The 13,755-nt window shown below is 47.9% G+C and overlaps 1 protein-coding gene and 3 long non-coding RNA genes across 6 annotated transcripts in view; 3 read left to right on the top strand and 1 right to left on the bottom strand.

The window, feature by feature from the left end:
* The window catches only part of LOC108641490, an 8,513-nt gene extending 8,338 nt beyond the window's left edge, over positions 1-175 (top strand). Inside the window, exon 4 of the long non-coding RNA XR_001922022.3 lies at positions 12-175. This is a non-coding gene — a long non-coding RNA (uncharacterized LOC108641490). The remainder of the gene's footprint in view (positions 1-11) is intronic.
* Positions 176-2,121: 1,946 nt separating this feature from the next.
* LOC115307887 lies at positions 2,122-5,785 on the top strand. Its single transcript, XR_003916245.1, has 3 exons — positions 2,122-2,374; positions 4,946-5,106; positions 5,358-5,785. It is a non-coding gene; the product is annotated as an uncharacterized LOC115307887 (long non-coding RNA).
* Positions 5,786-5,844: 59 nt separating this feature from the next.
* Positions 5,845-12,841, top strand: LOC108641498. 2 transcript variants are annotated; one of them, XR_001922028.2, is made up of 3 exons: positions 5,845-6,015; positions 6,268-6,505; positions 12,748-12,841. It is a non-coding gene; the product is annotated as an uncharacterized LOC108641498 (long non-coding RNA). The 2 variants fall into 2 exon arrangements; XR_003916244.1 differs by lacking the exon at positions 12,748-12,841 and adding an exon at positions 7,082-8,179.
* ATCAY (ATCAY kinesin light chain interacting caytaxin) overlaps positions 6,233-13,755 on the bottom strand; it is a 13,112-nt gene continuing 5,589 nt past the window's right edge. Inside the window, exons 3-13 of one of the 2 annotated variants that reach the window (XM_018083567.3) lie at positions 12,337-12,401; positions 11,754-11,975; positions 11,280-11,465; positions 10,579-10,681; positions 9,989-10,120; positions 9,382-9,468; positions 8,585-8,683; positions 8,331-8,366; positions 7,470-7,505; positions 6,759-6,791; positions 6,233-6,455 (exon numbers count right to left, since the gene is read on the bottom strand). In XM_018083567.3, coding sequence (XP_017939056.1) covers positions 6,446-6,455; positions 6,759-6,791; positions 7,470-7,505; positions 8,331-8,366; positions 8,585-8,683; positions 9,382-9,468; positions 9,989-10,120; positions 10,579-10,681; positions 11,280-11,465; positions 11,754-11,975; positions 12,337-12,401 — 1,009 coding nt within the window. In that variant the 3' untranslated portion in view covers positions 6,233-6,445. Of the gene's footprint in view, positions 6,456-6,758; positions 6,795-7,469; positions 7,506-8,330; positions 8,367-8,584; positions 8,684-9,381; positions 9,469-9,988; positions 10,121-10,578; positions 10,682-11,279; positions 11,466-11,753; positions 11,976-12,336; positions 12,402-13,755 lie in introns of both variants that reach the window. The other variant, XM_018083566.3, reaches the window with a different exon arrangement.

Here is a 13,755-nt window from a genome sequence, read left to right as displayed (position 1 = left end):
TGCCATTCCAGGTACAAAATCTTCCTCTTACACCTCACATTTGGGCATTATTCTGCCCAAAGACTGGACTTTTCTGGGGTGGATGTTCCGTGAGGGCCTGAAAACCCACGACTGGAATGTGTTGGCTTCCTCTCCTGCTCCAAATCTCTTCTCCAAACTCAGGTTTTTCAGCAGCATTCCCTGATTTAATCTCCAGCCTGGGGTCACTCAGGGAAACCCAGAGCTTTGGAGCCCATGGGATTGTCAAACAAAAGCTCAAATCAACACCAAGTCCCCAAATCACCCAGGAATTAACCCAAGGTGACAAACTGAGGGATCAAAGTGTGTGTTGGGAAGGGAAGGAATGTTCCACCACTTTCTCTTTTCCACTCCTGTTATCCCTTTGTTTTCCTCCCCTGGGGGGTGATTCACTTTTTCAGGGATGAATCCCAAAGGATGGGGGGGGTGTGTGGTGTAAAACTGGATATTCCCAGAGCAGTGGAGGGGGAGAAACCTCCCCCCAGAGTGATTCATCCCCTCCCAAGGCAGGTGAAATCATCTCTTGTCAGCCACTAAACTAATTTTAAGCTCAACATCTCATTTTTAGGTTGATAAAACAAGGTGGGATCTCACCCCCTCACTTGGAGTTTAATTGTTCAGGGGGGAAATTCTAATTGTCTTAAACTGGGAATCTTTGGCTCCTGTTTGTGAGGGATCAGGATCAGCCACTCTGGGAATATTCTGGGAATATTCTGTGCCATAATTAGCACAATCTTGAATATAATTTCATTCAGGAGCCTCAGTGAAGGGAAGAACCTGCACGTGGGTGAAGAGATTCCCACTTGGATGACAGTTTAATTCACAACTCGTGTGACAGGAGAGATTCCAGCACTGAGGAGGTGGCAAAACACTGATTTGTCACTCCCTGATTTGTCACTCCAAGTGCAAAACTGAGGTCAAAACAGGAAGGGATTTTTCTGCTTTGGAGTTAAAAACAAACCAAGCTTTTAAAAACTATTTTTACCTCGCTATGGAGATAATTTTTCTTATTTTTTTTTTTAATTTTTCCTACCTTAAAATTAGAGCTGGTGAGGAAGCAAATGTGAGATCCAGAAAGGCAGCAGGAAATTTGGGTGGGTTTCAGGCACCAAATTAAAATTAAATGAGGCATGAAAATTCCATGGGTGGAAGAGAAAAAACATCTGGAAAATTAACCTGACATTTTGTTAATCTTAATCCCAGGTGCCACCAGCCTGGATAAAAGGAATATAAATAAATATAAATATATTTATCACTTGTAGAGTGGAGAGGAGTGAGGTGAGTGCCCAGCTCATCCTGAAAGGCCTTCCCTGTTTCCCAGGATGATCTTTTTTGGCTTTTAAAGTCTGATGAATGTAAAGAGTAACATAAAAGTGCAGCAGAATGTAAAGAAGAATAGAAAATTGCAATAGGGAGACCTGTATATTCATATTTTCAATTCATTAATTGACATGTGGTAATAACTTATCTAAACCCACTTAAACAGCTCTAGCACCTTCCTCTAAATACTTCATTATTTTTATAAAATAATTTAATATAAAATTAATATAAAATTATTTTTATAAATATATAAATTTTATATAAAAACATAAAAATTTATATTGAATAAAAAAGTTTATTGGGATTTGGAGTTTTTTTTCTGTTTAAGCAGCTCTGAGTTGGGTTTTTTTTGTATTTGTTTGGTGTTATAATTTAATTATAATTCTAATTTAATTCCCAATCACGTTCCTAATTGGATTATAAAAGCAGATGTAAAAATAAAGTGTGATTAAAAAAAGACTTGAGACAAGTGGAGTTGATGGAAAGGAAAGCAATTTTTTCCATGACTCTTTGCTAAAGCTGAAGGAATCTGAGAAAGATCATCCTCCAGAATAAAAGTTATTTCTGTAAAAAAAAAACCAACTTTGAGATGTTAATTTTGCAGTGTCAGAATTTCCAGGGAGGACTTTGAGTGCCTTTCTTCCAGGGAACAGCATCCAAAGGAAAAAATGTCCATCATATTTTCCACATGGAGCCAAAGTCTAAATAAAAGCTACTGACAAAAAGAAAAAAAAAAAACCAGAAAAAGAAAAGAAAAAGAGAGGGGGATGCAGTTTTGCTGAAGGATTAGTCTCATTTTAATTGAATATCCACAGATTTTTATGGAATAATACAAAGCAAAAAAAATCTGAATACATATTGAACAGAGATCTAGGTCTGCTACCACCAACCACCTAATTACAAACACGGTAGAAAAATGACATTTCACACGTTTTGTTTGTTTGTTTTTTTTACAGGTCGGTTTGGGTTGAAAGGACCCACTGGAAAGGAAAAATAAAACAAACCTGAAATTGTGAAATTGTGGTTTCTTGCCATGGTGAGTCAGAAAATTCACTTTTACCAGTAACATGCTGCATTTCTGCCTGCCAGGAAATCAGGGAATACAAAAGAGAAAAACATGTGCTTGTGTGTTCAGAGCCATTTTTCTGTCCCCCTTTTCACCCCCTGGCAGGTTATTCCCACCTGCCTTTCCTTCACTCCCGTGGTTTTTAATCCCTAGAGCTCTAAAAAAAAAGAAAAAAAAAAAGAGGATTTATCACTTTTCAAACTTTTCCCACCGGGGTCTCTCATCCAGGTGTTTGCCAAAAAATGGGATGGAAAAAGTGCCATGAGGGAAGCTCTAAATATCCACTCACATTTACACAGTACTGTACAGAAAAACTTGGATTGGATCCAACTGGAATATACAGCAGCAGCAGCCCAGTTTGAATTCCTTGTGTCTTCCTTGTGGTTCGGGATGAAAATTTGTCAGATGGTCCCAAATCTGGAGGATCCTCCATGAAAAAAATACCAACAGAAAACCAGAGTAGTTCTGGGATCTGAGAAGTGCCTGGGACAAAACCTGGAGGAGATGGGAAGGTAAAATTCCCAGCCTGGAATCAAGTGTAGAGGAAGAAATGTGATTTTTTTTTCAGGCTGTGAAGTTCAGCTGTTAAATCCACCCCGAGGGAAGAGCAGAGAGATTGTTGTGAGCATAAAACAACTTCTCCTGCAGCTCAAACGTGGCTTTCCATGGATTCACCATGGAAAAAAACCCACCTCCTTAGGGTGGAATCCAGGAGCAGAAGCTGTTTTGTACAATACACTGAATATTAAGTCCAAATATTGATCCTCCAGAGGTGGTTTTCTGAGGCAGAAACGAGGCCTGGAGCACACTGGGGACACTGGCCAGTCCAGCAGGATTGCTAAAGGGCTGCAGGTGATTTCATTTTAAATTTTAAACCTATTTTTAGGTCTCTATTTCACTCAAAGTTATGATGTAAATGCACTTTTAGCAGCAACAATTCAGGTTTATCCACACCCAGCTGAGTTTTGTCCCTCCATGTTTGGGAAAGGGACACCAACAACTTTCTGTGGTTCTGTCCAAGAATTTGTAGCTTTTTTTTTTTTAGGCAAGTAACACCTAAAATCAGTGTCTGAAAGAAGGGAATTATTTTTTCAATTTGTTGCAGTTTTTACATTTAAGCTTTAATTTATCCTTTGTGGGCTGCAGGTTCTTCTCTGTGTGGAAAAGACACATAAACATCATCCATCCATCCATCCATCCATCCATCCAGGAACATAAAACTTTAGACACTCATAAAATCCCTTTAAAAAATTAAAACACAGTGCATACCACTCCCTCAGAAAGTGCACTTCTTGAAAAAAAAATAACTTCTAAATTGACTTTTGTGCATTGAAACAACTGACTGAGTTGGGATCTTGAAGTGAAAATTGGTGATCTCTCCTTTCCACGGCTGAAATTCCCTTTTCCTGAAGGAACTACTTGGGAAAAATATGAAGTTTCATCCTCACATTCCTCTGATTTCATTTTTTTTTTCTGACAATGTAGGCAGAGTGTCTTTGGAAAGAAAGAAAACAACCCAAAAACCCACATCCTTGTGGGGTGGAGGTTGCTGAGGATCCAGAGCCTCTCTGTTCTTCCAGGGTCCAAAACTGAAGGAAATCGAATTTCCTGATCTTCCACATCCATGTTTTCCAGAACAGCAACATTTTCCATGAGGTTGTGAAGGTTTTTAATGGATTTGATGCCCACAAAAGCTTTCTAGAGTCGGATTTTTACATCATTATTAAATGTTTTATCTGTTTTATTCACTGTATAACTGCAAACCTCCCTTGCAGGGCCTGACTGCACCGTGTCCTCTGTGGAAAGCTGATGGGTTTTTTGTCTAAATTCATTAAAAAACAGCCTCAAAAAGAAAAGAGGAAAACCAAATTTAAGTGTTATCAGTCAGGAGATGGTGAATTCACAGAGACCACGAGGAGGTTTGTGATTGCTCCTGGTTGGGAGCTCAAATTAATTGAATCAGGAAAAGTCCTTTCCTTAATTTCAGTGGGTTGCTCAGCCCCTCTGACAGAGCTCTGCAGATGGGAATTCTATTTGGGAATTCTCTTTGGGAATTCCTGGCTGCTGCTGCTGCCTCCAGACAGTTCCCTGGCTGGGAGCTCAGCAGGGAGATGTCACTTGGCAGAACCCAAAAAAACCCTGAAGGTTTTTGGGGTGTTTTTTTATGCCCAGAATTCACTTCATAGAATCCCAGGATGGGTTTGGGAGGGACCTTAAAGCTCATCCAGTTCCATGAGCAGGTTGCTCCAACCTGGCCTTGAAATCCTTTGTCGATAATAATAATAATAATAAAAATAATAATAATAATAAATAAATTTAAAATGATGTTTCCAGAAAGCTGTGGAGCTTGTTTGGTGCTTGTTATTAACATGCCAGTGAGATGGAATGAGGAGGTTTTTTTCCATCTTCACCCATCCTGGGTGGATGCTGTGGGTGCTCTGCTTTTCATGCAAAGGTCTGGGCAGCAAATACATCCAGTATGAGAACGGGTCTCAAAGGAGAACTAACCTTAAGAATTATATATTTGGTGCTTCTTTGTAGCATTCAGGGAAATAAAGATCTCACCTGTGGTGGTTTTACTCAGTGAAAGGAAAAAAAAAAGAGCAGCTTTGTGTATCCAGAGGGATCCGTCCCTGCCTTGAGGGAAATCTTGCTCAGCCAGAATTCTCCTGGAAATATTCTTGAAGTGGTGAAACAGGCAGGTGAGTCTCCATCTGCAGGTGTCTGGGAGGGGTTTTACCTGATCCCAGAATCCCAGACTGGGTTGGGTTGGAAGGGACCTTAAACTCATCCAGTCCCACCCCCTGCCATGGGCAGGGACACCTTTTGCTGTCCCAGGTTGCTCCAACCTGGCTTTGGACACTTCCACCTGGGTCTGGTGAAGTAACTTCCAAATAATTTTGGCCAAAGAGTTGTTCCTTAATTTACTTTTCCCTCCCTGCTTTGCTCACAGGATCCTCACGAGTTCCCGGATCCAAATTTCCAGAGCCGACGTCACACCTGAACCCAGTCCCGTGCCCTGCGTTCTCCAGTGGGGGGGGATATTCCAGGCAGGAATGCTGATGGATGAGGGCCCTCAGGAGGGAAACTTCCACCATTTTAGCAGCTTGTCTCTGCAGTGGGAGGTATTTGACAGGGAGTGATTGTCCAGGGCCGTGACATCGAGACGAAGACGAGGCGTGGAAACTGTTCCCATGGCTCCTCCCAAACCCAGACCTTCTCGGGGTGTGCGTGGAGAAGATGCCCTCAGGAAGGTTCTGTGGAGGCTGCCATTCCATGGGGGGACTCCTTCAGAGCTCCCAGAGTGCCTTACACACCAGAATGGAACAAATCAGGGAAAAAAACCCCCCAAAACGTGGCATTTCCCCACGGGAATGAGGACTGAGGAGCTGGCAACGACTTCGCTGGGACAGCCAAGGCTGGAAGTGCTGCTGAGGCCGGTGGGCACTTGGTATTTTCAGGAACAAACACACACTGGCTATAAAAAGGAGGGAAAAGCTCTTTTCATTGCCTGTATTAGTTATTCCCTGGGCTCTGGGGCTGTTGGGGAGGAACCTGGGGGTGCAGCTTTAAAGCAAAAACGTCTCCGCGCTGGCCAGCAGCGAGTTCAGGTGGGTTTATAATTTAACCAACAAAATAAATCTCTTTCTGGGCTGGGGACTAATGGATTAGAGGGTGCTCTTAACTTACTACAAGGTGTGTATTTGCACTGTGTCACAGCTCTCCACAGACCATTCCAGAAACACGCCAGAACCTGTCCTGAAAAGTGCTTTTCTTGGCCTGCTTTGTTTCGTGGGGTGTTTTTTGTTTGTTTGTTTGATTGTTGTCCTTCTTCTTCTTCTTCTTTTTTTTTTTTTTTTAAGGTAAAATGTTTCCAAAAAAGGTTAAAGAGCTTTGCATCTTGGAGACAGAGGAGGCAGGCTCTGGGATCTTACAGGACTTGGAATAAGATGGTGACAAGGTTTTGTCCCAAAAGGTCATTGCCGTGGGTGGCTGCCAGGCTGTGTCCTTCCACTCCATCCATCCACCTCCTGCTCCCATTCAGGACATACTGGGAAGGAACAGAGAGAGACAGGAGTTATTTTTAGGCAGCAAACTGAGGTAAAACTTTTTTATTATTCCCACCACGTCCAAAAAAAAATGGGGTAAATTTGGGTGTAATCATTTACAAAACTGTCCTGGGGACAAACAAATGAGGCAATTTGTGGCAGAGGGGCCCATTGGGTGCCCAGGAGTGGCACCAGGGGGATGGATCCTGGGTCTAACCCAGGCTGGGCTTTCTTGTTCATGGATTACAAATGCCACGAAATCTGTCCCGGAGACAAACAAAGGGGGAGATCCATCCAGCTCAAACCTGGTTTCTTGATCCTCTCCTGGAGGCACAGGCCTGCTGGGAAGAGAACCAGCACAACAGTGAGTGAATCTCCTCCACAAACCAGTGCCCCTCTCTTTGCCCTGAGTTCCTCTTATTTCTTGCAACAATTCAATGATCAAAACTCCTTTTTCTCTGGGAAAAAGGCAGGAATATTCCCTGTTCCCCCCTCAGGAGAGTCAAACAGAATGAAAAGAGAGGCTGCATCGCTCTGAAGCAGAGCCAAAACCAGGCCAAATTCTCCTGGTGTAGGATTTTGGCACTGCCCTTCCCAACCCCTCTAGAATTTTCTTTCCCATCTCAAGTTACAGCCCCGGCTCTGCCCCCTGTGCCCACAGGGAGAGTGTCCAGCAGCAGCAGCAGCAGCAGCACTTGAACCCTCTGCATTGCTCCACCCTGCAAATGCTCCCCCTGAATGGCAGGAGAGCATTCCCAGGGCCTCTGGCTCAGCTCTGGGATCACTCCCTGCACGGAGCAGGGTCAGGAATCCTCTGGCAGAGGTGAAGGTTGGGAACACCCCAGTGCTGGGGGCACCCGGAGCTGCCCGGGAGAGGAGAGGCTTTACCAGCTCCTGAACACTTTGGGAATGTCCTGTTGGATCCAACCATCTCCTGGGGGTGTTCCCAATCCATGGGGCTGTTCCCACCCCCAGACACTGTTTGAGCTGAGGGATAAATCAAACAGAGTCCTTACCTTTCCCTCTCGGCCATGTCTTGTTTCTCTTCTGCCCTGTAAACACAAATCACCTTTGGAATCATCCTCCTGAGGTGAACAGTGGGAAGGAGGGGAGAATCCAGGGCCCTTCTGGGGTGATGGAGAGGAGAATCCAGGGCCCTTCTGGGTGATGGATGGACCTTGGAGAGGTCAGCAATGGTCTCCAGTCCCTGGGACCCCCAGCCCTGGTGGCTCTCGTGCTCCAGGAGCTGGGCTGGACAACTCACTCAGTCCTCCCAAACTGGCATCTCCCACTCAGGCACCAGCACCAGGAGGGGCTGAGGCACCTGTGCTGACCCAGTGGGTCTTTCCTCTCTCCTTCCCTGCCTCTTGTTTTCCCTGGAATCATCCCTGCTCATGCCCAGCCCTCCCAGCAGCACTTCTGACCCCAAAGCACCGGGGAGGGAGCAGGTCTGGAAAATGAAACCAAACAAACTGCACAAGCTGAAGTCCCTCTTCATGCCACTCCACAGGGATGAAGTGGCTTTTAAAACAAGCACAGGGGCTCACTTTAGGGTCAGTCTGCTGCTCAAATAGGGATAATGTGCCTGTTTTATACAGAGAGGGGTGTCTGATGACCTTTGGGAGCACAGACAGTGTGGGATGAGGATGTGTGGGGTTCAGAGGTTGTGTGGATAAATAGCCTTCTAATCTATGGATAAATAATAACCTTTTAATCAAGCTTCTCCCTCTTCCAGCTTTTACTGAGTCAGAGAAAATCAGTGCAGGATCTCGGGGTGGAATTTACTGGTTATAACACAAATAGTGATGGGAGAAAGCAACAACTCCCCAAGAAAATGAACCCACTCTCCACCCTACCCCCCTAAAAATTAATTTTACCTTTCTTTTCTGGCCTTGATCCTCTCTTCCTCATATCTGCAAGAAAGAGGAAATGTTCTTTAAATGGAGATTGTTCACTCTTAGCAAAATTCAATGTTTGCTCTAAAGGTGACAGGAGCTCTGTGCTGGCACAGTGTGAGACATGAATGAGACAAGGTTTGCCCCAGGCAAATCCATGGATTTTGACTCAACACAAGGTGGGATGTCTGTCCTGCCCCTCCCCAGAGCTGCCCCAGGGCCCCTCTGGCACTCACTGTAGGACACAGTCTGGGATCTGCACGTGCTCCATGGGGATGAGCTGCTCCAGCTCCTCCAGGGTGTGGACGTACTGGATCTTATTGATAAACTTCACACTGGCAGGGAGAGAGAAACAGTGCACCAAGGAGGCCTTGGAGTGATGTTCCCTCCACAGGAAATCAGGGGTTTCCTGATGGAACCTCTGCATCTTTGCCCACCTCCCCCCTAAAAGCCAGGGGGGGAGTCTAAAAGCTGTGGTGAGACCCCACGTTACTGCCCCTCCCAGTATCTGCAGGAAGCAAAAAGGACACAATTCCCTCACTTCCCAGCAAATCCTCACGCCCTACCCACTGGGACAAACTCTGCTCTGGGTCCAGACCACCCCAGTGTCTCCTACAACCACCTCTGGAATTGTCCTTGGAAATGTCAGAGAGAAGAAGCACAAGGAAGGAACAGCCTCACCTTGGCTGCTCCTGGCCTAAAGATGAGCTTAAAATCTGATTTGTGAGATTAAAGCCAGGGGAACATCACAAAGCTGTGTCAGGGGGGATTTAGGATGGATCTCAGGGAAAGGTTCTTCCTCCCCAGAGGGTGGTTGGGCACTGACCAGACTCCCCAGGGTTTGGTCACAGCCCCAAGGCTGCCAGAGCTCCAGGAGGGTTTGGACAACGCTCTGAGGGACAGGGTGGGATTGTTGGGGTGTCTGTGCAGGGCCAGGAGTTGAACTAATGATCCTCGTGGCAGCCTCTCAACTCAGAGTATTCCAGGATTCCAGGATTCCAAACTCAGCTGAGCCTGGGAATGTTCTGCTCACCTGATGAAGGGTCTGGATATGGCCAGCACCGTCCGGATGAACCACGACGGGTGCACGATGATCAGGGCTTTGAGGTTTTTACGGAGCCTGGGGAAAAGGCAAGGCATGGAGTCAAATCCAGAGGACATTCCCTAAACTCCCCACACCCTTTAGGAAGCCCAGCCCAGCCCAGAGGCTGCAGGACACTGCTCTGCTCTGGGGCTGTGCCAACCTGAGCTCTGCCAAGGGGCTCGTGAGGAAGGAGGGGGGCAGAGGGCAGGAGGAGAGCGTGGAGGAGGTCAGAAATTTGGGATAGAGGAAGGAATTACAGACTCTGGGCAGTGAGAAAGGAGGACAGTCATCTGGGAGTGCTGTGAGGAAGCAGAGGAAGAGAAGTGAGGGTGGGGAGGCCCTGGCACAGATTGGGCAGAGAAGCTGTGGCTGCCCCTGGATCCCTGGAAGTGTCCAAGGCCAGGTTGGAGCAACCTGGGCTAGTGGAAGGTGTCCCTGCCCATGGAGGGGGTGGAATTGGATGAACTTTAAGGTCCTTCCAACCCAAACTGTTTTGGGATTCTGTGTGGGGAGAAGCCTGGGAAGAAGGAAGAGGCCACCCCAGCAGGGTTCCCACCTTCTGTCGATCATCTGGTAGCATTTCTTGAGCCAGCCCAGGCCCGGCATCCTCCGCCGGGGCGTCGCCCCGTTCAGGTACACGATCATGTAATCCTCAGCCACCAGCAGCTCCAGGCTGCTGATCACATACCTGTTGGGTGAGCAAAAGGGACAAGAGACTGGAAAAAAATACACCCTGGAGCTTTCCTCGAGTGTTTCACCCCGAAATGCCTCCAAGACTCTTTCTTTGCAGGCCTTGGAAGAGGTTTGGATTCTCCCGGCGCCTCTGAGGGAGTGCCCAGGGATGTGTCAGTGCAGTTCAGGCACTGATGGACACCCCAGCTCTGTTCTCTCCCAGCTGCTGAACATCCCCCACGTGCTCCAGCCTGGATGTGAGTCCATCACTGGCATCATTAACCCAGAATGTTTGAATGCTTTGACTTATTGGCCTCGGAGCCGGGGCCGGCGACGCTCACCCCGCTCTGCAGCTGCACACTGGGGATGTTTGGCCTGGATTCAGACTATTCCCAGCTGATGTCCCTGATGCAATGAGTGCAGGGAAACCCTGGAGATGCTTCCCTCTCCCTCCTCTCCCTCCCAGCCACTCACAGGAAGAGGTTTTCCATGATGTAGTGGTAATCAGCCAGGTTGCTGTCGGGGAGGTAACAGGCAGCAAAGACAATGATGGCATTGAGACCTTCTCCGTAGTATCCTGGCAAAGAAAAACACGGGCAACATTGTGAGGTTTTCCAGGGAAAGATGTAAGAGCTGAGGGTAAAACAGAAGGAAGTTGTGTTGTCAAATTTGGGCCCGGGGCGGTTTTTGTGTCTCTGTCCAGCTCCAGGTGAGCTTTGTCCCTCTTTGGACCTCCTTCACCAGGAGGTTTCCTCCTGGTTTGGGCTGTAACATGTGTTTGGTGTTCAGGAAGGAATTTGGGGGTGTCAGAGCTGGGTTGTTCCTTGGCTTTGCTTGGATTTTGGAAAGAGCACTGACTGTGCTCTGTCAACCTTTGCTGTCCCTCTGGAGCAGCTCAGGCACCAAGCTGGAGGAGTTCAACCCCCCCAGACCCTTCATCACTGCCCACACCAGGCCTGAGGGTTGGGAACAGCCCCTCTCTCTGTCAATTCAAACCCCACTGCAGCGACCACACTTTTAGACCCTTTTTAGAGCAGTTTTTAGCCCGATCTGGGCGCTTTTTTCTTCTTGTGTGTAACTTCACAAAACAGCCAGCAAATTTTCCTATGAATGGGAACCAAACAGTCCTGGAATCCTTGACAGGGACACCCCCCCTGAGGCAGGACCTCTCTCACCTCCGTGTGTCACCACTCTCATGTAGGGTTTGATCATCTGGAGGTCGATCCTGTGCTCCTGCTCCCCGATGATGACGGTCCTCCAGAGCCGGCCGTTGGTGGCACTGCCCTCCTCTGTCCCCCCGTCCCCAAACAGGTCTGCACTGTCCCCAGGCATGTTCTTGGCTGTGGCTACGGGAGTGTCATCTGGAAAAGGGGCAGATCTGCCTTTAATCTAATGCAGGAAGAGGCTTTGGAGACAAGAACCCCGGGGATGGTGCTCGGATCGCGTTCCACCCACAGCTTTGATCTGTGCAAGTTTGTGGGGCTTAATAATCCTGCTCTACTGCCAAAATGTTACACAAATAAGCTTAAAATCTCCCTTTCCTTGTCAACCCTCCACTGCTGATGGTGAATTGTGTCAAAAGTCATCAAAATGAGGCTAAAAAACCACCCCAACCCCTGCAAAACTCACACAGAACCAGCCCTTTTTACCTTCCCATTCCAGTTCGTTCCCGTTGCCCAGGAATTCGAGGGAATCTGTCTCATCAGGTGTTTCAATATCATCCACATTAATATCCAGGTCATCTGGAGTGTCCAGGAAGTCATCAGAGAGGATGGAGCCTTCACTCTGGTCCAGGGAAATGTTGATTTCAGGTGCAACAAGTGTCTTCCGCTTACGATGCGCCCCGTTAAAATTTAAAGTATTGGGGGGAGCTGGAGTTAAAAGGAAAACAACTGACAGGTTGTCCTGGTCCTGGATCCTTCCTCATGGATATCCCAGGTTCTGGGCTGGGTGGTGGATCAGGGTCTGGGAGGCACTGGGAGTGGCTGGATGGAAGTGCCCGGGTGAGATCCCTGTTTCTTGTGAGATCCCTATTTCTTGTGAGATCCCTGTTTCTTGTGAGATCCCTATTTCCTCCCCCAGGAGATTCAATTATGGGATTCAAATCTCTGCTTGCTTTCTTTCCCCCCCCCCCCCAGGAATTTTTGTGGCTAATCCAAGGGAAGTGGCTCTCTCCCTGACTGCCAGCTGCCATTCCCCTTTGGATCGTGGAGGAGGCAGGATGGTACTTACAGGATGTGTTCTCATCTTCTGTGGGGCTTCCCAGTGACTCCATCCCTGTCTCTTCTGGGAGAGGTCTGCAGGACATGGGGGGAAAACACAGGAGAGAGCAGGTGATGTTTAGGAAAAAGTCCCTCCATGGCAGACACAGGAGAGAATGGGGACAGCAGGGAAGGACACACAACCCCTCGTGTGCTCTGCCCCTTCCCTTTTCCCAGTAAACTCAACCTGAGGGATTCCCTCAGGGAATTTGCCCTCCTGGAGTGCTGTGCAATCCCTAGTAACTTCCAAACTATCTCTGCATTTACATCCTCATCCAGCCAAGATGGAAAATCCAGCCAGGGACACGGGAACAAATCCTGACCCCGGAAGAGCCTGGCAGCATCCTCATTCTCCATATTATCCCCATTTTTTTCTCTGTAGGAATTCAGAGGATCCCAGCCCAGCAAAACTTTCTCCAAAGGCCTTCCATAACCTGGGAAGCAGCTGTTCCTTGGAGGTGACTTTGCTGGAGGGCAGCTGATGTTCAAGGCAAGGACCAAACCCCGGGTGAGACTCCGAATTGTCACCCCCACCCTCCCCTCAGCCCCCATTTGGTGCCTCCCAACCCCTGGCTGAGCTTTGGAGGTGGGTTCATTCCATGCCAAGACCCAGACACCAGCATTCCAACCCTTATTTTGGAGCCAGAGGCTGACCCAGCACTCCCTTTCCTGGGCAGAGGTTGGGATGTGCAGCCTCTCCTGCACCCTCCTGATCCAAAGCACTGTCCCTCCAGCCCTGGGCCAAAGCCATCCATGGATTTATAGGTCAATTTTCCTGGACAGATGTTAAAGTCAAACCACAGCACGTGGCTGTGACCCTTTGGAAGCTGCTGGAATTGCTCCTGACCCATCCTGGGGTGAGTGAAGCCGGAATTTGGCCCCAGTACTACAGTGCTGGTGGCTGAGCCTCAGGCTGCCCACCCTGAGCTGGGCACTTCCCAGATGCTTTTCCCTTTAATTTGAGCTGGGATTCATGGCTGTCCCTGGCATTAGCTGGATTTGACACTCCTGGACCAAACCCCACCAACCTCTGTGACAAATTCGTGTTATCAAATCTCATTTCTGGGAGCTCCCCCTCCCCATGAGGGGAAGGGCTCCTGCCTCCAGCTGTAAAATCCTGGTGCTGGGACAGCCCTGGGATATAACAGGGGGAGAATCCAGGAGTTTTAAGGATGAGGATGGGCCTGTGAGGAGGCTGGTCCTCACAGTGACACAGAGAGGGAGGTGACAGAGGCAGGACCAGGCCCAGCTCTGCCCTGCAAAGGCTCCTCTTCCCGCTGCCATGACACCAGAGCCACCCGCCAAATTAAACCCTATAAATATGTAGATTAAGGGATAATCCTCTGCTCCCTGGTTATTGTACATTTATGAGAGCTGAGGACCTGAGCCC

This window comes from Manacus vitellinus, unplaced genomic scaffold, assembly GCF_001715985.3.
Source record: "Manacus vitellinus isolate BGI_N305 unplaced genomic scaffold, ASM171598v3 scaffold_64_pilon, whole genome shotgun sequence".
Taxonomy (NCBI): Eukaryota; Metazoa; Chordata; class Aves; order Passeriformes; family Pipridae; genus Manacus; species Manacus vitellinus.
This window is presented reverse-complemented; position numbering and strand designations above follow the sequence as displayed.